The 20,980-nt window shown below is 35.9% G+C and overlaps 1 protein-coding gene across 2 annotated transcripts in view; it reads left to right on the top strand.

The window, feature by feature from the left end:
* The window catches only part of LOC148941876 (uncharacterized), a 76,646-nt gene extending 59,248 nt beyond the window's left edge, over positions 1-17,398 (top strand). For both annotated transcript variants that reach the window (XM_089103499.1, XM_089103500.1), the window contains exons 12-14: positions 2,629-2,772; positions 10,073-10,199; positions 17,153-17,398. In XM_089103499.1, the coding sequence (XP_088959625.1) occupies positions 2,629-2,772; positions 10,073-10,199; positions 17,153-17,203 (322 nt within the window). In that variant the 3' untranslated portion in view covers positions 17,204-17,398. The remainder of the gene's footprint in view (positions 1-2,628; positions 2,773-10,072; positions 10,200-17,152) is intronic.
* The last annotated feature ends 3,582 nt before the right edge of the window (positions 17,399-20,980 follow it).

The raw sequence follows: 20,980 nt of genomic DNA on the forward strand, positions 1-20,980 counted from the left end.
CTCTCAACACGACTTGTATCTCTATAAGTTAGGTGATCTCGGTATAATTTTGTGGGGGTCTTGGCAGTAACCTATAGTTTTAAACTAGATAATCATCTTCGCTCCACTAGGAAACAGGGAAAGTATTTCTCAGTAACGAATCTGATAGATTTGGTAGTATAATTTACGAGCATTCTTTAACATGAATGTTCTCAAGCTATCGCAACAAATTTATTTCAAAAAACCTAAAAAACTTATAGGAGAAGGGCTAAGGTTTGGAAAAAAAAATGGACAAATAACTGAGGGGTAATGTTAAACAAGTAAAAACGAGATAATAATGCGAGTATATGGGCCGAGACCAATGCTCAGGCGTTCTTGGCCCAGAAACAAACAAGAGACCTCGTCACACGCAAGGAAAAATCTCTCCAAGATGGATTCGAAAAAAACAGTGAAAAGGACAAAAAATAATAAATTGAAGCTTAATTATATTTATTTTCAGTAACCCTTCTCCTACAGGCAACATATACGCGGTTGGAAAAAAAAATAATCGAGGATATTTGTTTGAAAGTCTTTTGAGAATATACCTGTCAAAAAAATAAAAAAAATTTCATGGTTTTTGAAAAAAAAAAGGATGCAAAATGAAGCTACAACTTTAAGTCGGTTTATCGGTTATTACCGGTTTATCGGTTTACTTTAGTCGGTTTGGATTATTTGTAGGTCATTATCAATGTCTTTGGATATTTTTTTACTTTTTTCTCGAAGGTGTCACAAATATACAGTAAATGTATTTTTGAAAAGAGCGAAAGGGTCTTAGTCAATTCTATTGTACCTGCACGCACAAGAGAAAGTGCCACCTAGATAGATTCTAAAGAAAACCTTCGAAAAGATAAAAAAAACAGAAAAGAACAACTCTACTTTCAGTAATAGTTCTCCTGCAGCCAACATATACATGGTCGGAAAGATAATTAATTGAGCAATTTTTTTTCAAAGAGCAAGTTTGTCATTTATTTAAAAAGAAGTAATTTGAAGAATTTTTCTCCTAAAATAAACCAAGTTTGTTTGGATGACTAGTAAGTCGTTCTTGGGGCTAAGGATTATTTTACTTTTCTCTCAAAGAAATCACAAATTTACCGTACTTACTGTTTTTCTAAAGAGGCCAAAGGGTTTTGCCAACTCTGTTATATCCCCCACCATTGTTGGGTGTGGGGGGGATGTATTTTTCAAAGTCTGGAGGGGGATGTTTTTCTCGTTCTTTCAATGAAAATACCAATGGCCATTTCAATGGCAACAAAATACAAAAAAGTATTTTTGAAATTTAGGAGGGGCAAATCCCCCTCCCCCAATTAGTAGCACTACACACAAGACAAAATCTCTCCAAGTTTCATCAAGGAATCATTTGAGGACCTTTTCTGGCTAAAATTCCTGTTGTTTTGGGATTAAGGAGTATATCTTCGATCATTTCATATGCCGAGGAATATTCGTAAATCACGAGATCTGTATTTTGAAAGAAGGTATTGATGAAAATGCTATCTGGAATTCCAATATTAGCACTTAAAACCTAAATATTAAAATATTATAAAACCTAAACTTAAAATATTCAGTTTTAAAACAAAATAAAAATGTGTTTTAAAAGACAATTTAGATATCTCTTTAGCCTAATGATCCATCGATTTTTATGTAAAATTTTTCTCGCACCAAGATTTAGGTTTTTGAGGGGGGGGGGGGCTATGGAAAAGGTTATTTTTGTCATTAAATAACCGATAAGGTTTATTATCATCTTAAAGTACCAAGGACAGTGAAAATTAAGTCCCGTTTTAATCAATTATGTGTAAACTTACGGGGGAATTTTTAACGAATTGACATTCAATGCAACAATTCAGTTTTTGGTAGTCACGGACGCCTAGCATAAAAAAAAGTGGCGAATAATCAACAAAAAAATGAGTTAAAAACATATGGCAACATATTGACATGCTATGGCAACATATATATTGACAAGCTATGTTATGCTTGCCAAATACAGCAGTTCAGTTTTTGGTAATCACGGACGCCAAACTTAAAAGAAAGAAAAGTGACGAATAATCAACAAAAAAATTAGTTAAAAACATATGGCAACAAATAGCTTCGAAAAATTTTTCTTTGAAGGTATCAAGAGATTGTTAGTATTTGAATTTTTGCGGACGAAGAGCGTCATAAGATTTCACTAATTAGTTTAGCTTTTTATTATTACGTACTGCCCTAAAGACTTAATATTTTTGAAATAACCAAAAGAAAAATTTTTGAAAATTTCGGCTATCAAATTTTGGATCGGTCCAGGGGCCAAAACTTCACCTAAGATGAGTCCAGGAGCCAATTTTTTTTTTTATGGCCTTGGTACTTAAGCTTTCTCATTTCGGAGTATAAGACTCAAAACCCACTGGCAAGGCTTTTTTTGTGAGTGTCGTTTACTTGCCTTATTTTTTTTCTAAAACCTTTCACCAATAAATAGAATGAAGTAGTAAATAAATTAGCACATAATAAAGGGTGTTTTTGTTAATAAAATAAATTAATGATCCAAGTTTATTAATAAAATAAATGAATTAAGGCTTGCTGTCAGTAAGAACTCTACAGATGTTTTGTTTTATAGTTATTTAAATGTATTTCAAATTTCAGTGAAGAACGGCAAGAAGGGCACAGGCGAAAGAAAAAGAGGAAGAATAGTAAAGAAGAGAGGAGTGAGCACAAAAAGAAGAGAGAAAGAAGAGAGAAGCGCAAAAGGAGGCGAAGGCGGTCTTCATCTTCGTCAACGTCGTCAGAGTAATATATGTTCTGATTACACTGTTGAATTAGTTATTTCCCTCTCTTTTTGTTTAGCCTTCTCTCTCTCTCTATTTCTCTTTCTCGTTTAACACCTCTCTATTCTTATGGATTTGATTTGTGATTTTTGGCAATGTCGTAAGCTTTCTAACTAAAAGTCTTAAACTTCAGCTTTATAGATATTAGATGTTCAGAAAAAAAAACATCAAAAGGCCAACAAATCCGAAAATTTAGTTTTTCTAACTTTTTTACTTTCTAAGTCATTTAATCTTTTTGATTGTTGGCTGTATGTTTTAGTTCTTTTGATTTTAGCTGAATTTAATTTTCTAGTTCTTTTTGTTTCTTTTGATTCTAGCTGAATTCAATGTTTAGTGCCAAAAATTGTATCATTTAAGAGGGATAAATAACTTCACTCTTTTATTTAGTCCCTTTTTCAAGCAAAGTAAAATCAACTGTTTTTTAGGGAAAATACGTCCCAAAGATCACAATGGTTTGATATCCGCCGGACTTTCTCTTTTTTAGAAAGCCTTAGTTTTCGATAGTGACTACCATAAATCATCTGAAGGGTGTAGCTGGGCTCATTCTGTAGATAGTCATACTCCCCCCGACACACAAAAGGATTTTCACCCTCTGTTGGACCCCAAGCACACTGGGAAGTGTACTAATCAAACGTAGACAACCTATTTCTCTGATATTCTCTTCAACCCTCAAAGCTACAACCATTTTGCACGCAAGTCAGGTCTGCTGTCGGGTAAATGAAAACATAACACACCCTTGATCCCAACTGAATAAATAAATAAAAAATGGTCCCTACGTGTCATATCCATACCAAATATTCCCCACCCTCCTCTGGAAAAATGTCCTCCCTCAGTCGTTTAAATTCTGCCAAATTGTTTCCGCCAGTTAAAGTGCTGCTGTAAAGAGGAGTTTGAAAAGTTCAAGAGACAGGACAAATCCTTGAAATACCCCAATGGACATCTAAAAGCTCTTAGTGAGAACTCCATAGGTCATAACGCGACTACTTAAATTCGCAAAATGTCAATGGGCTCCCGTGCAACTGAACCGTCGTTTAACTAAACTTAGTGTAAATGAACCTATTTAACGTAACCCCCGTGCGACACAACCCTGTTAAATTAAGCCCCCAAGTAACTCAACCCCCTTTAATTCAACCATTGTACAACATCAACCCCGATTGACCCAACACCCGTGCAATTCAACCCTCACACAACTCAGTCCTCGTTTAATAAAATTCAAACCCCCAATGAAACCTACTTGAGTCAACCCTATTCAATTTAGCCCCATTCAACTTAACCCTCTTTAACCAACAATAAACCTAGAAAATGTAATTTTGACTGTTTTATCAGAAGTCATAAAAGTTGACTCGAATTAAATGGTCTTTATTCACTGGTTGGTTTTTGTAGTTTTTTTTCTGCTGCTTTAATGCAAAATTATTCCCCCTCCCCCTTCCAAAAACACCAATTTATCCTCATATCTTACATATTTCACAGTTCGCAAAATTTTTAATGCCCAGGACCCGCACACGCTTGAATTTCACGGTTGCAGCAATGGGGTTGGATTAAACGAGGGTCGAATTAAGTGGGGTTGAGTTGAATGGGGGTCGGATTTGGCTGCACGGAGATTGGAGCTGAGTCAAAAGAGAGTTGAATTGTATGGGGATTGAGTTTAGTGAGGGTTAAATTGCATTGGGGTTGAGTTAAATTGGGTTGAATTCTATGAGGGCCGAATTAAACGGGGGTTAAGTTAAAGCGGGTTCAGTTGGACGGGGATTCAGTTAAAAGGGTTGAGTTGAACGGGGTGCAAATACACGCACAACCTGACATTCGGTTTTTTAGGACGAAAACTGACTTGGTATTCTAAGATGACAGAACTTGAAATTGCTCTAACTCACTGAAATATAATATAAGTGGAGGCTTTGACCGCCAGGGTAGTTAAAACTGATAAGACGATAGTTATCGTAAACTTTATTTGACTGCTTTTTGCGCAGTGAGACAATCGCTGGCAAATGGCCATGGGGCAACTGTGAAGTCGGGAATTTCCTTCGTTCCAGGGAGAACATACAATTTTGTGAAGAAAATCTAAGATTGGACCATATTATAGTTTCAAATGATCTGCTTGCATTCCATCTCAACCACGGCCCTTATTTGCCTTCAGGGTTCGAGCAGCTTCTAGGCTCAGAGTGAAAAAGAGGTGGTCTCGGATTTGATATTGGAATAGGGAACAGATCCAACATGGTGTGGACTCTCTCACACACTGACTTTCTCTGCTCGCTCCGGCTGGTCCTCAGGTGGTCCGCTGGGTGATCACAAAAACTATTTTAAGCTCCCTCACGGCAGTTGTTTCAATTTTTTGGTGCGTCGGTATCCCCTAGGTAGATGTGACAATTGATTCACAAATATGCATATCCGTAAGACGATATCACATCCATTTAAGTCAAACTGTAAACGTGAAGTGACGACACTACTTACGTGAAGTAAAATAGCATAATGAGGGGTCGGTCAACCCTCATTTAAGCATCACCATAACTTAAAACTATTTCTGCCCAATGTGCAGAAATCCTGAAGATGATTTAATAGTTTTCTGGGGTTACTGTAAGGAGTTAAAACCATTGACGGAGGAAATTTTCTGTGTGTTTGTGTGGGGGGGGGGGTAAAGGGAAGAAATTTTCTTTGGGGGTTAAAACGGAGTCAAACAGCATAACTATTCTCCAAAAGAGCGACAAAATGTGAAAAACTTCATTTTTTTGCCTCGCAAGTGTTACAAGTGCCTTAAAAATGGATATAAAGCCGCTTCGTGTGCAAATGAAGCTATCTGTGGCCGATGCTCTAGTTTTAAACACGTTTCATCAAGTGACAGCCCCTGTGCAAAGCTAATGCGTTGTGTAGCTTGTTATTCATCGTCACACACCTGCTATCATGTAAGATACCCTGAAAACCAAAGTGATTGCAGAGAAGCCTAACCATCGAAATTAGCGTCTTTTCCTGGAATATGCATGCCGATGGTCTTAATAAGCAGCCTGTAATTGAAGAATTCTTGAGGAATCACGACGTGTTGTGCTTGCAAGAACATTTCCTAATTGAGTGCAATAAGGAGCTCCTTGAATTCCCTGATTCCCACGTGCTATATTTTTCGCCAACCAAACGTCTTCTAAGCCCCGGCAGACCCTCTGGCGGCATTGCTACCCTAGTTCACAAAGCAATTCCCAGTGTCCTCGTGGAGACCGCAGCCAATCATATCGCTACTCAAATTGTGAATCTGACCTCTATTAACACTTACCTTCCGACAGATAACGAGTCCGAAAAATCGGAAAAATTCTTTGCTCTTACGGCCAAACGACTTGCAAAATGTGTTACCCGCAGTGGTATGCCCGCACAGCTCCTGATTTGTGATTTTAATTCTTATTTACGTGACGACCTCAACTCGATCAAATCTTATCCTGGAGCTTACCAGTGATCTAGAAGTTCTAATAAAAAATCTTGAAGCAATTTATCTTCATCATACTGGGGCCACTACCAATATCGATCACGTTTTAGCATCGGGAAATCTGTTCCAAAGCCAAGTGAAAGTGCTGTCTTCAATATACACTTCTGATCATTTCCGATAACTGTCAAAATAAAATTTTTGCTGCTGCCCCGACAGCCAAGATTCCAGTCTGGTTTGTCAAAGAAGATTGGGAAAAGACAGACACATCATCTTTCCAATCGGTCTGTGATACAATTCTTTGCAAGATTAAGATCCCTTTCCTTCCTTTACAAAAATCTGCAGATATTTCCTGTGACGATGCTCGTGTGCTTATGGACATTTATTGTGCTCTTATTTGCCAGGCATAAAAGGGGCTGTGCCGACAGTGAAAATCAGGCGTGGAACGCGAATTCAAGGTTGGTCCAGGAACTCCGAACTGAAGTCTGCGTGTCAGAAATCTAAGTTTTTGTTCCAAGTCTGGCTTGATTGTGACAGACCACGAACAGGCTGGGTTAACTGTGTCCAGAAACACGTTAACCGTGTATTTGCCAGAGCTCTAAACAAGCACAGGTGCGATTGCATAACCAATTTTTCTGAAAGCGTGAACCAAAATCCTAGTGCCCTGTGGAAACATGCCCTGCGACCCAAACGTTATGCTTATCCGGATTCTGTTCCTCGTGAAGATCTCTGGGAAGACCATTACCGCCGAGAATTTGCGCCTCCCCCCTCCAATCTTAGTGCAGAACATGCTGAAAAGCTTGACTACAGCTTACAGTGCCATGCAAATAGTGATTTTGTCGTGACATGAAGTATGGTTATCTCTGCTATAATGAAATTGAAAAAGAAATTCAGTATGGGTACTGATAGTATCTGCGGGGCTGCTCTTAATTTTAGTAGTGATCTTCTTATTGACCACCTGAACTTACTGTACCAAATGATATTCTCCTCTGGAATAGTGCCAAAATCGTTTTGCAAAGGTAAACTGATCCCTATGTTAAAGCGAGGTAAACCTCCCCACCTTTGTAGCTCGTATAGACCCATTACTGTGTCGAATATTTTTTGTAAGTTATTTGAGTTGCTAACATGCGATGAAATTTGATCAAAATGTAACGCTCCTTCGGAGCAATTTGGCTTTCAGAAGGTACTAGGGTGTGGTCATACCCTGTCAGCTCTATGTGCTATACTTTTGGATGCTGATGCAGCTAGTGAATCTCTAGTTCTTGGTAGCCACGATGTACACCGTACATTTGATTCGCTCGTCCACGAATATATTTTGTATTCGGCATATAAGAGGGGGATCAACCCCTCGGTGATAGGAGCATATCGTGATTTATATGGTAATCTCGTGGTCCTTATTTATATTCCTGGTCTGAGTGATATTTATGTTGTTTTACCGGTTTATAAGGGAGTGAGACAGGGATCTATTGTTTCACCTGAATTTTTCAACAATGCAATAATAGAGCCACAATCGCAAATTGAATGTTCATGCATAGTTCGCGGTTTGAATCTAAGTCTAGTTTGTTAAGCCGATGACGTGTTTATGCCTTGTCGGACCATTGCGCGCCTCGAGGAGAATTTTAAAATGTTAAATGATGAATACCGGAAAATTGGTCTTAGTTTCAATGCAGCTAAGTCTGAGATTGTTCTCTTTAATTGGAATGATTCGACTGATGTAGCTATTAGACTTGGTGATATTACCGTTAAGCCAGTGACTTCGTTAACTTTTTTGGGCCTCCCTGTCGGAACATCCCTGTGAGCGACCCACTTGCTCATAGTTAGCCACTCGAAAAGGCGATTTTCGGCGTCATATGGCAACATTGTGGCAAATAAACTCCGTTTTAATCGCATAATTTTAAATAGGTTGTACAACGCAACTGCACTGCCATATATTCTGTATATTGCACCTTTCTGGAGAATGCTCCTGAAATCTGACATTAAGAAAATTCGGTCTTACTACTTTCGTTATGCGAAGTATCTGTTGAGATTACCTTTGTGGACGCGTAACTCATATATTAGCCTTCATTATAAAGTTACACAACCATGTCAGGCCGTTAGAAAAAAGATTGACAATTTTAACGCAAGGTTATCGCACGAGTGGTCATCCCTCCTGCGGCAGTAGTGTCGATGTAGTGCTTTTAAGTACTTTTTCTGTATTGTTTGTTTTTTTTTCTCTTTGTATTATGTTGTACTCCGCCTTTTTGCTTTTTGTAGTGACGGGTTAAAAAATAAATAAATAAATAAAATATTCTCAAAGTCATTTGTTCTTTTGGAATTGTCATAAATGCATAAAAAACAAAATTGAACGAAAGCCTAAAGACTGTCAGACCAGATTGGGTACTAAATGAAGACAGCATTCAGTTGGCATTCAGCATTCATACTGCACGGAAGCAATTAGACACAAACAGAACAGACTGGGGGCTGAATGCATTCATGCTGCACGAAGGTCTGAAGACACAAGCAGACCAGACTGGGCACTGAATGAAGACAGCATTCAATTGGTATTCAGCGTACAGTTCAGTATTCACACTCCACGAATGCCTGAAGACACAAACAGACCAGACTGGGCACCGAATGAAGACAGTATTCAGTTGGTGGATGAGTTTCCGCCCATAGCCTATTTGATTACAGCGACAACTACCATTCAAAATATATAGAGAGACGTCCTACCCTCGGAAGCCCCAGTTACAAAGATCTTCGACCTATATGGCGAAGTGAAGATCTATCTTTGTAACCTAAGATACGACTTTTCGGCACCTTGATTATCCCTATCGCTTACATGTTCATGCGACACATAGAAGGGGAATGCGGGCGTCAAGCCTAGATTTACAGCATTTGAAACAAAATGTTCGTGCAACATCACTGGCGTCACTTACCGTGATAATCTCACATCTGGAATCTCGTAAACGTCGTAAAGACAAACAAAACGTCTTAAAGAAAAACAAAAACGTCTTAAAGACAAGAAAAAACTTCGTAAAGACAAACAAAAACGTCGTAAATACAAACAAAAACTTCGTAAAGACAAACAAAAACGTCGTAAAGACGAACAAAAACGTCATAAAGACAAACAAAAACGTCGTAAAGACAAACAAATACGTCGTAAAGACAAACAAAAACGTCGTAAAGACAAACAAAAACTTCGTAAAGAAAAACAAAAACGTCGTAAAGACAAACAAAACTTCGTAAAGACAAACAAAAACGTCGTAAAGACAAACAAAAACGTCGTAAAGACAAACAAAAACGTCGTAAAGACAAACAAAATCCTTTCGTAATCCTTTCGTAAATCCTTTCGAAAATCCAGCTCTAGCAACTTTGACGGCTCAGTCAAGTCCAACGGATGGGTCAATCCCGTCTTTCGAAGATTATGTTTGAAGGCCAAATTCACGGTGTTTACCCTCCAAAGAGGCGCAAGTAACACTTTACTTCTGCCGGCTTCTGAACCTGTTTAATCTAGCAGAAGACCGCAAGATATGTAAAAGGCATATTCACGTCTCTATGAAGAGAGAGGACCCGAGACGACTTTCAATGACAGAAGGGACTTTAGTCAAGTAAGTTAAGATGCCGCAGCAAGGGGAATGGACCGCTTAAAACTAATCCAGCAGGAGCAATTTTTTTCTTTTTTTTAGAAGTTGGGGTTTCATGTCTTCAGATTTACCTATAAGGAGCATGGGTCTGTGAAATTGTAATTTATGGTTACATCACCATATAGTGATTGTCTGGTGACGGTGAATAAGCGAGAAAAGAAGGCTAATACTAAAAAATCCGTTAAGAGTGTCGAACTCGCCTATGGTGAATGGTCAATTATACTGTTTTCTTATTCTAGAGATGCCGAAATAAGGAGTCGGGATATCCCATCTTCACCATTAGTTGTAAAGAACCTGGCTCAGATTAATGAAGAATCGTCTGAATCAGTGTCTATGGTGCAGCCAACAGTCACAAAATTAACAGAGGTTCTTATTTTTATTTATATTTATTAGGATAGTTTGTAGTTTTGCAACTTATTGAAATCTTCAGCAAAGATGGTGATTAAGCATTTAAAATTTTTGTAAGCTTTGAATTTTGGCCCCCAAGCAAGGCCGTATCCTGGGGAGTGGTATCGGGGCAGAACCCCTCCCCCAGAATTTTTTTTGACCCGTAAAAAAAGAAGCAAAAATCCATTTAAACTAGTTTTTGATGTGTTTAGCATCTCCCCCAACAGAAATCCTGAATAAGCCCTTGCCCACGTGGCACTATTCTTGGTCCCGTAATGTCCCCGTAAGTAATATAGCACAAGGTGTTAGGAAAACTTACGACTTCACATTCTGACAATTCGAGAGTCCATTTATTGGAAGGGGGGTGCAAAGGAAGATTACGAGTTATTGTTTGTTTTAGGTAGGGAGAATGGGTCCAAGGTCTTACTTTGAGTCCTCAATATAGTATCAAAACATTTCGAGTCAACAAAATTCTATTTATTTGAACAAAGCATCTTTTTTTCTCGGATCCGCCTCTTTCTCTTCGTAGCTCGATTTTGATTTCGGACTCGTTCCTCGATTTTGGACTTTCGTGCTAAGTAAGTGCACTTTGCTATGATAGCTTCCTAGCTGTTGTAGCAATTGTCTCAGCAAGCATAGTCAAATTTCCCTCGTTGATAGGGATTCTGTTTGTCAACTTACGTGCGTCTGACGTTTTCCTGACATCCGCACGTCACGTGACGTACTTTCACTTTAATTTAGTGGTGATTTTTACGGTTTTTATTTATTTTAGTCGTTTTTTTTTTGTTTTTGTTTGTTTGTTGTTTTTTTTCACTGAGGACGGTTGAGCAGCAGGACCGAAGGTGATTTGAGGGCAATTAAGTCCGCTTCCGTGTCTCTATCTTCCAGGGGCTCATCGTGGGCAACACAAATTGAGTTAGGAAGAATAATTTAAAAATTCGTTTTCGTCTGTACTTTTTTCTTTTAAGTTTAGCATGGGTAATATATGTAATTAATAATAATTTTTTTTAATTTCTTTGATTTATAATAATGGCTATTAGATATTCTTTAGATTATCATTTGGTTAATAAATAATTAATGGATATATATATATATATATATATATATATATATATATATATTATATATATATATATATATATATATATATATATATATATGAAAACTTTTGAAAACTCTGTTACATTTGAAAACTTATCTAAAAGCGTATTTTTTGGTTACTGTGGTTATTTTTGGTGACTTTTCGGTCACGATTTTAGGTTGTAATTTTCTGTTATTATGGTCCGTATTTTGATCGCTACTAGGTTAGCTGTAACCATAATAATCCCATGCTTTCATTTTTAGTCTTAAAAATCGTAAAAAAAAAAATTTGACAAAAAGAGATGAAAAATTTTTACTTTTTAATGTGTTATGAGATAAAAAACAGTTTTTTAGTTAAAAGAAAATTGTCAGTCTTTCTTTATCATGGCTCCATCCTGTCTTTTCCAGGCTTAAAATTTTTAATTTTTACTTGTAATATATTTAGAATTATTAAAATTTATCCATTTCCTCTACCATAAAACGTTGCTATAGAGTTAATTTAAGTTTCGGGGGGGGGGGGGGGTATCGTGTGCTGTTAGTGTTGACCGAGCATAATCAATACTATTTTGTAAAAAAAAAATAAATTTTAAATAATCTTCTTTGACGTTAATTTTTGGGGAGATTTTGGAGAACCCTATTTACTTTCAGGAAAACCTGAAAAAATTAGCATTAATTAAAAATAAAATAAAAGAAATCTTAAATATTAGAAAAAAATATATTAAAAAATAAAATATAAAACAAATAAAAAATAAAGGAAATACTCTTCATCAAATAGTTTTTGGGAAATTTAGGAGAACTATTTACTTACGGGGAAGCCTTAAAGAATTTGGAGATAGTGCGAGTACTGCTTGCTATAGACAAAAGGTAGTAAATACAGTTGTCCAACTGAACAATTTTTGGTAACCGATAAATCTGGTACGAACTTCATTTTCTTCCAAAATTGTTTTCACGGATGTTGCCCGATAAAAGCAAGCTTATTCAAAACATTTAATCTTTCCAATAGAAATTCACAAAAACTAAATATAGTTTATGAAATAATCATAAATTCTCTATTGATTACTTATCAGTTTTAATCCTATGATCGTTTAATAAATACTGTTGAAGAAAAAAAAGGAATCGATTATTTGAATTCTTCCAACATACAGCATCAACGTAATGAATAGTTTCAAAGCAACATCCGACTTTATTTTAAACATTGCAGGATAGGTCTGCTGGATATGCCATTTATATACCTCTCCTATTATGTACCCTATGTCATATACCTTACATTATTTTTAATGATTCCAGGATAGGCCTGTTGGATATACTCTTTATATACCCTGCCTTTTATATAACTTACATTGTTTTTAAACATTGCAAGATAGGCCTGTTGGATATACCCTTTATATACCCTGCTTGTTGTATACCTGATGCTATATACCTTACATTATTTTTAATGATTCCAGGATAGGCCTGTTGGATATACTCTTTATATACCCTGCCTTTTATATAACTTACATTGTTTTTAAACCTTGCAAGATAGGCCTGTTGGATATACCCTTTATGTACCCTGCCTGTTGTATACCTGATGCTATATACCTTACAGTATTTTTAATGATTCCAGGATAGGCCTGTTGGATATACTCTTTATATACCCTGCCTTTTATATAACTTACATTGTTTTTAAACATTGCAAGATAGGCCTGTTGGATATACCCTTTATATACCCTGCCTGTTGTATACCTGATGCTATATACCTTACAGTATTTTTAATGATTCCAGGATAGGCCTGTTGGATATACTCTTTATATACCCTGCCTTTTATATAACTTACATTGTTTTTAAACCTTGCAAGATAGGCCTGTTGGATATACCCTTTATATACCCTGCCTGTTGTATACCTGATGCTATATACCTTACAGTATTTTTAATGATTCCAGGATAGGCCTGTTGGATATACTCTTTATATACCCTGCCTTTTATATAACTTACATTGTTTTTAAACATTGCAAGATAGGCCATTAGGATACACCCTTTATATACCCTACCTGTTATATATACTTTTGTCTATAGTAGGCATTTTGGATCTTTAAAATTTAGATGCTTTTAGAAATCTAATATAGTTTACTTGATAGACAGTGATTATTATGGTTGTTACGTTTTGCGTAATATTTTCAAAAACGTTTAAATTGTGACAAATGTAAAAATTATGGTGTAGCAGAATAAGGCGACCTCAACTTAGTATATATAAGAGGGGGGCTTCAACTTAATATGTATAGTATGAGGGGGGTCAGTTCACGAAATTGTGGGGGAGGGGCAAAATATTCCTTCTAAAATCTAGGAGGGCAATTTTATTGGGTTTCTTTTTTTAGTCAAAATAGTAGGAAAAAGGTATTTTTCGAAATTTGGGGAGTGGGTACAAAAAAATCTGGGGCACAATTGCCCCTCCTCTACTTCTCAATAGACGCGCCTTGAATAGGACACAAATGCAAAAAAAGTTTATTTTTTAAAAATTTAGTGATTCAAATAACCCCCCCCCCCCAAAAAAAAAACGAAATACAATGAAAATACCAATAAATACTTTTTTTGAAATCCGGGGAGGTGGGGTGTAAAACATAAGGTGGGAATTATCCTCCGCTCCCCCATTAACGTGCCTAATATAGTACAAAAATATCATAAAAAAGTTTACCTTTTCGAAAATCTTGCGACCCAAAAACTTGTCGCTGGCTGTAGCCTACCTGCTTGAAATTTTGCACAGGAAAACCAGATTTGATTTAGTTTGTTGCTCTTTTTATTGCCTCACAATATTTTTGCGGCCGCAAAAACCAATCAGATGGAGTTAGATTTGTTGTTCTTCTTATGGCTTTGCAGTCTTTTTATGCCCTCACAAACCAATCAGATAGGATTTAACTTTTTGTTGTTTTTACCGCCTGTTCTTAAAGCCTCACATATATCAGGTTTTAAAAACTGGTATTATTGGCTTTCCTTTCTGGCGTAGGCCTAAATAATCATATGATTGGCTTGTGGAACTATAACGTCACAGACGTTAAACAATGAATTTCAAGCATGTCTTTTCGTACCATGTAATAATAGCCAAAGAATTGCCGTTTTTATTTTTGTCAATAACTTAGTGTGAATTCATTTTGGGCAAAAATTTGAAGAATTTTAAGTTACAGCGCTGTAGTCTTTGGGGCATCAAGAAAAAAAAATTGTTTTGTTGGAAATTAAAATAAATCTGGAAACAAATATATTACTAAATCTACAGAATCCAAATTACGTAATGAGTCCTTACGTAATGAAACCATACCAGAGAAGCATGATACTCATCTTCAACTTTTTCTTGTCTTCTAACTTTGATACTAAGCTACAAAACTACTAAATCTACAGAATCCAAATTACGTAATGAGTCCTTACGTAATGAAACAAAAATATTTTATTCAAATTCATGATTTCAAAGGCGTAGTTGTCTTGTCTTCTAACTTTAATACTAAGCTACAAAACTACTAAATCTACGGAATCCAAATTACGTAATGAGTCCATGATTTCAAAGGCAGTAGTTGTCTTATCTTGTCTGTTACTAAATCTACAGAATCCAAATTACGTAATGAGTCCTTACGTAATGAAACCATACCAGAGAAGCATGATACTCATCTTCAACTTTTTCTTGTCTTCTAACTTTGACACTAAGCTACAAAACTACTAAATCTACAGAATCCAAATTACGTAATGAGTCCTTACGTAATGAGACAAATATATTGTATTCAAATTAATGATTTCAAAGGCGTAGTTGTCTTGTCTTCTAACTTTGACACTAAGCTACAAAACTACTAAATCTACAGAATCCAAATTACGTAATGAGTCCTTACGTAATGAGACATATCTATTTTATTCAAATTCATGATTTCAAAGGCGTATTTGTCTTGTCTTCTAACTTTAATACTAAGCTACAAAACTACTAAATCTACGGAATCCAAATTACGTAATGAGTCCATGATTTCAAAGGCAGTAGTTGTCTTATCTTGTCTGTTACTAAATCTACAGAATCCAAATTACGTAATGAGTCCTTACGTAATGAAACCATACCAGAGAAGCATGATACTCATCTTCAACTTTGTCTTGTCTTCTAACTTTGATACTAAGCTACAAAACTACTAAATCTACAGAATCCAAAATAACGTAGTGAGTCCTTACGTAATGAAACAAAAATATTTTATTCAAATTCATGATTTCAAAGGCAGTAGTTGTCTTGTCTTCTAGATTTGACACTAAGCTACAAAACTACTAAATCTACAGAATCCAAATTACGTAATGAGTCCTTACGTAATGAGACAAATATATTTTATTCAAATTCATGATTTCAAAGGCGTAGTTGTCTTGTCTTCTAACTTTGACACTAAGCTACAAAACTACTAAATCTACAGAATCCAAATTACGTAATGAGTCCATGATTTCAAAGGCAGTAGTTGTCTTATCTTGTCTGTTACTAAATCTACAGAATCCAAATTACGTAATGAGTCCTTACGTAATGAAACCATACCAGAGAAGCATGATACTCATCTTCAACTTTGTCTTGTCTTCTAACTTTGATACTAAGCTACAAAACTACTAAATCTACAGAATCCAAAATAACGTAGTGAGTCCTTACGTAATGAAACAAAAATATTTTATTCAAATTCATGATTTCAAAGGCAGTAGTTGTCTTGTCTTCTAGATTTGACACTAAGCTACAAAACTACTAAATCTACAGAATCCAAAATAACGTAGTGAGTCCTTACGTAATGAAACAAAAATATTTTATTCAAATTCATGATTTCAAAGGCGTAGTTGTCTTGTCTTCTAACTTTAATACTAAGCTACAAAACTACTAAATCTACTGAATCCAAATTACGTAATGAGTCCATGATTTCAAAGGCAGTAGTTGTCTTATCTTGTCTGTTACTAAATCTACAGAATCCAAATTAAGTAATGAGTCCTTACGTAATGAAACCATACCAGAGAAGCATTATACTCATATTCAACTTTGTCTTGTCTTCTAACTTTGACACTAAGCTACAAAACTACTAAATCTACAGAATCCAAATTACGTAATGAGTCCTTACGTAATGAGACAAAAATATTTTATTCAAATTCATGATTTCAAAGGCAGTAGTTGTCTTGTCTTCTAGATTTGACACTAAGCTACAAAACTACTAAATCTACAGAATCCAAAATAACGTAGTGAGTCCTTACGTAATGAGACAAATATATTTTATTCAAATTCATGATTTCAAAGGCGTAGTTGTCTTGTCTTCTATCTTTAATACTAAGCTACAAAACTACTAAATCTACAGAATCCAAATTACGTAATGAGTCCTTACGTAATGAGACAAATATATTTTATTCAAATTCATGATTTCAAAGGCGTAGTTGTCTTGTCTTCTAACTTTAATACTAAGCTACAAAACTACTAAATCTACGGAATCCAAATTACGTAATGAGTCCATGATTTCAAAGTCAGTAGTTGTCTTATCTTGTCTGTTACTAAATCTACAGAATCCAAATTACGTAATGAGTCCTTACGTAATGAAACCATACCAGAGAAGCATGATACTCATCTTCAACTTTTTCTTGTCTTCTAACTTTGATACTAAGCTACAAAACTACTAAATCTACAGAATCCAAAATAACGTAGTGAGTCCTTACGTAATGAAACAAAAATATTTTATTCAAATTCATGATTTCAAAGGCAGTAGTTGTCTTGTCTTCTAGATTTGACACTAAGCTACAAAACTACTAAATCTACAGAATCCAAATTACGTAATGAGTCCTTGAATTCCTGAATTCTGAGCCACTGTTTTTTCCCATGAGCAACTGATTTCTTCTTTTTTTTCCAGGATCTTCGAGCCAAAGTTCGAGCTTTAATCAACTCGGAAACCCTGCCATGATTACATATACATTTAGAGTGAAAATACATTTTTTATTGCAATATTATTATCTATTAAATACATTTTTATATCTACTGTTTTTGCATCTACTTTTGTATCTACTGTTTACTGTTTTGTATAGAGGCTTAAAAATTTGGAATGAAGATACGTTTTTATTGTAAAATTATGATCTATTAAATACATTTTTTGTATCTACTGTTTTTGCATCTACTTTTGTATCTACTGTTTACTGTTTTTGTATAGAGGCTTAAGAATTGTTCCAATCGTTATAAAGTCCTAGCGAGGATTAAGGAGGACTAAACATCTTCAATCGGGTTTTTCAGTTTATCCTCATTTTTATTGCTAATTATACACACCCTTAACCGTTTTATACCCGTGCTTACATTATTCATTACAAGATTTAGAGTTCCGCTAAAAGCTGTATGTGGCCAGACAAGTACGGAGGATATTCCCCCTTCAGTCCACCTCTCCCTCTTGGACATCCTTTGTTTTTAATGGTTTTTCAGCTGATTACCCATGTGTTTTATGTGATTTATGTGTTTTATGTGATTCACCAGTTTTTTTTTTACAAACCCTCCCCCGCCCCCCATGACACACATTCTTCTGTATGTGGGTGCTGCTTTTTGCCATATATGGAAATTGTGTTTTTGCCAAATAAATGGTCAAAATAAACGGTCAGTGATCAAATGGTCAAATCAAATAAATGGTCAATGGTCAAAACTAACCTGAAGGAAGTATTAATTACTTCTGATTAGAACTGTTCCTTTTCCTTCTTAAGCCGAGCTTAAAAAATATGTTAGCACAGTCTTGAGTCAAAATCCAAATATCGCGGGTTGAAAAAATTAAAATTAACTGGGTAGTAAAAAAAAAGGATTTTATTTTAAGGGGATTCGATACCTTTAAGGATCACCATTCTCGTCCATTATAAGCTGTTTTAGTTTGTGTGGCTAAAATGTTTAGAATAGATTGGGCGGTCTTGCCATAACTTATAGAGCTTGGATAAGAATTCCTAATAAACGACAGGAAAGTAAAATCCGGCATCTACTTCCCCGGACATCTTAGAAAAACCATTTAACTTATCCAGTTTTGTGCTGGAGATACAGATATTTCAATCTGAAGGAAACTAACATCATCAGAAACTATAAATTTCATTTCCGATTAGATGAAGCAGAATTTTCTATTTAAAGCTCAGGATAGGGTAGTCCCTGAAGCCGCTAAAAATAAGCTCAAAAGAAATCACAAGTAATTTGGCAGCTTTGGGAGTTCCCTGTGGTGCCATACAGTTTTATTGAAAATCTTACCGGCACAAGGGAAGTAGATTTTATCATTGTTTTTTCAATCGAATTTTATAGTCAAACCACACACTGAATAGCTCTCGATGATGGCTAGTCCCCTGACAGATTTAATTAATAGGCCCTTTGACTTTGAGACAGTCAGCCGGCACTGAGGCTCACAAAATGATTTTAAGGTATCAAATCCCCTTAATGATTCACTGGAAAAAAAAAACTAGCAAGACAGAGTAGCATGATCCGGTATCCCTCCTAACTAAAGTAGCTGTAGTAACTTAGGTGATTTTTATATTTGTCGTTATTATGGGCGTTTTCCCTTCAGAATGTTAATTATTCAACCCCCCAAGAACAAGGTAATAACCTCGTCTCTATGAGTCTAGGAGAAGGGGGAATCTGCCACCAGAGTTTTGGTAGGATTATCGCGATTTGTTGCTTAGATGTGCTGCCCTCTATCCTCTCTAAGTTTGCTGATCTAATGTAAAATACAATAGTATTATTTAAGCCTAAAGACTTTGTGTTGCTAAGCACCAAATAACGCTATTTTAAGCAATCTCCATGCGTCTTCTCATGGATGGTAATCAGAAACATTTTGTTGCTAGGCACCAAATAACGCTGTTTTAAGCAATCTCCATACTTCTTCTCTTCATGGATGGCAAACGGATATTTTGTTGCTAAGCACCAAATAACGCTATTTTAAGCAATCTCCATACACCTTCTGTTCATGGACGGCAAACAGAACAAATTCATTATTAAGTTAAGCGAAGCACAATGGGGAATCTGTATTTTTGGGCGCCAAAATGCACCTTTTTGTGACCAGCTCCTCATCGCTTTTTTGTGTTTTGTCACCAAACGTGGGACACCAAGTGATCCTTTTGTGTTTTGTCACCAGGCATGGGACACCAAGTTACTTCTTTTGTGTTTTGTCACAAGACGTGGGATACCAAGTGATTCTTTTGTGTTTTGTCACCAGGCATAGGACACCAAGTTACTCCTTTTGTGTTTTGTCACCAGGCATGGGACACCAAGTTACTCCTTTTGTGTTTTGTCACCAGGCATGGGACACCAAGTTACTCCTTTTGTGTTTTGTCACCAGACGTGGGACACCAAGTGATTCTTTTAAGTGACTTCCTCGTGTCTTTTCTTTGCTGACGGCTTACACTTTTAGTTATAAATTTCTTTAGGTGATAATAAAAGCAAAGGCTATAAAAGCCTAGAACACAAACAAAGTTTTGAGTTTCGACTCGCTTTGATTTGATTTTTTACTGTAATAACAATTTACCAAAACCAGCTTACCGTAACAAAAAAAGCTTACCTCTGGCAAAGTTGGAACTTGTACAAGATTTTTGAAATACTGCAAGTTGCTGTAGTTAACGCAGAATTTCTTTAATTTTCCTATTTATGCACAATTTTCCAAATTGTGTATTATTTCCAAACGTGTATTTATACTATGCTCCACTTTCTAACCCACTTATGACATCGGGATGCTTCTGAATGGGAGACTTTTTACTAATCGGAATTTATTATTTACCAACCTGAATAATTGTACTACAAGAATACACCCACGCAGTTTTGCTTCCCTTAACTGCCGAGTAAATACAAATAATAAGTTTAGAATAACCAAATGACCTCTAACAGTGCAGGTAATTTTCCAAAGAGTACGGGTAGCTGACGAAAGGAGAAACTGGCCCTAGTGACGACTAAAAATCCCCGGTGCCATTCAGCGTTTGTAGGTTTATTTGTCGAACGAAGGTGTAGTTAAATTAATTAATTAGTTTTACTGATTTATCTTTACAATTCAACGTGGCAACACTGATGAAAACGTGATACTACCGTAAAAACTTAATAAGTTTGAAATAAGCAAATGACCTCTAACAGTGCAGGTAATTTTCCAAAGAGTAGGTGTAGTTGACTAGAGGGGAAACTTGCCTTAGTACCGACAGTAAATCACCAGTGCCAGTCAGTGTTTGTAGGTTTAGCTGTCCAACGAAGGCGTTGTTAAATTGATTAATTAGTTTTGCTGATTTATCTTTACAATTCGACGTGGCAAGACTGATGAAAACGTGATACTACCGTAAAAACTTAATAAGTTTGGAATTACCAAATGACCTCTAACAGTGCTGGTAATTTTCCAAAGAGTACGGGTAGCTGACTAGAGGGGAAACTGGCCTTAGTACCGACAAAAAAATCCCCAGTGCTATTCAGCTTTTGTTGGTTTAGTAGTCAAACGAAGGTGTAGTTAAATTAATTAATTAGTTTTACTGATTTATCTTCACAATTCAACGTGGCAATGCTGACAAAAACGTGATACTACCGTAAAAGCTTAATAAGTTTGAAACAACCAAAAGACCTCTAGCAGTGCAGTTATTTTTCTAAAGAGTAAGGGTAGCTGACTAAGTGGAAACTAGCCTTAAAAGTGACAAAAAATTACCAGTGCCATTCAGTGTTTGAAGGTTAGTTGTCGAACGAAAGCGTTGTTAAGTTAATTAAT

The sequence above is a fragment of the Artemia sp. Qi Xiang Cuo genome, chromosome 17 (genome assembly GCF_049724085.1).
Source record: "Artemia sp. Qi Xiang Cuo chromosome 17, ASM4972408v1, whole genome shotgun sequence".
Taxonomy (NCBI): Eukaryota; Metazoa; Arthropoda; class Branchiopoda; order Anostraca; family Artemiidae; genus Artemia; species Artemia sp. Qi Xiang Cuo.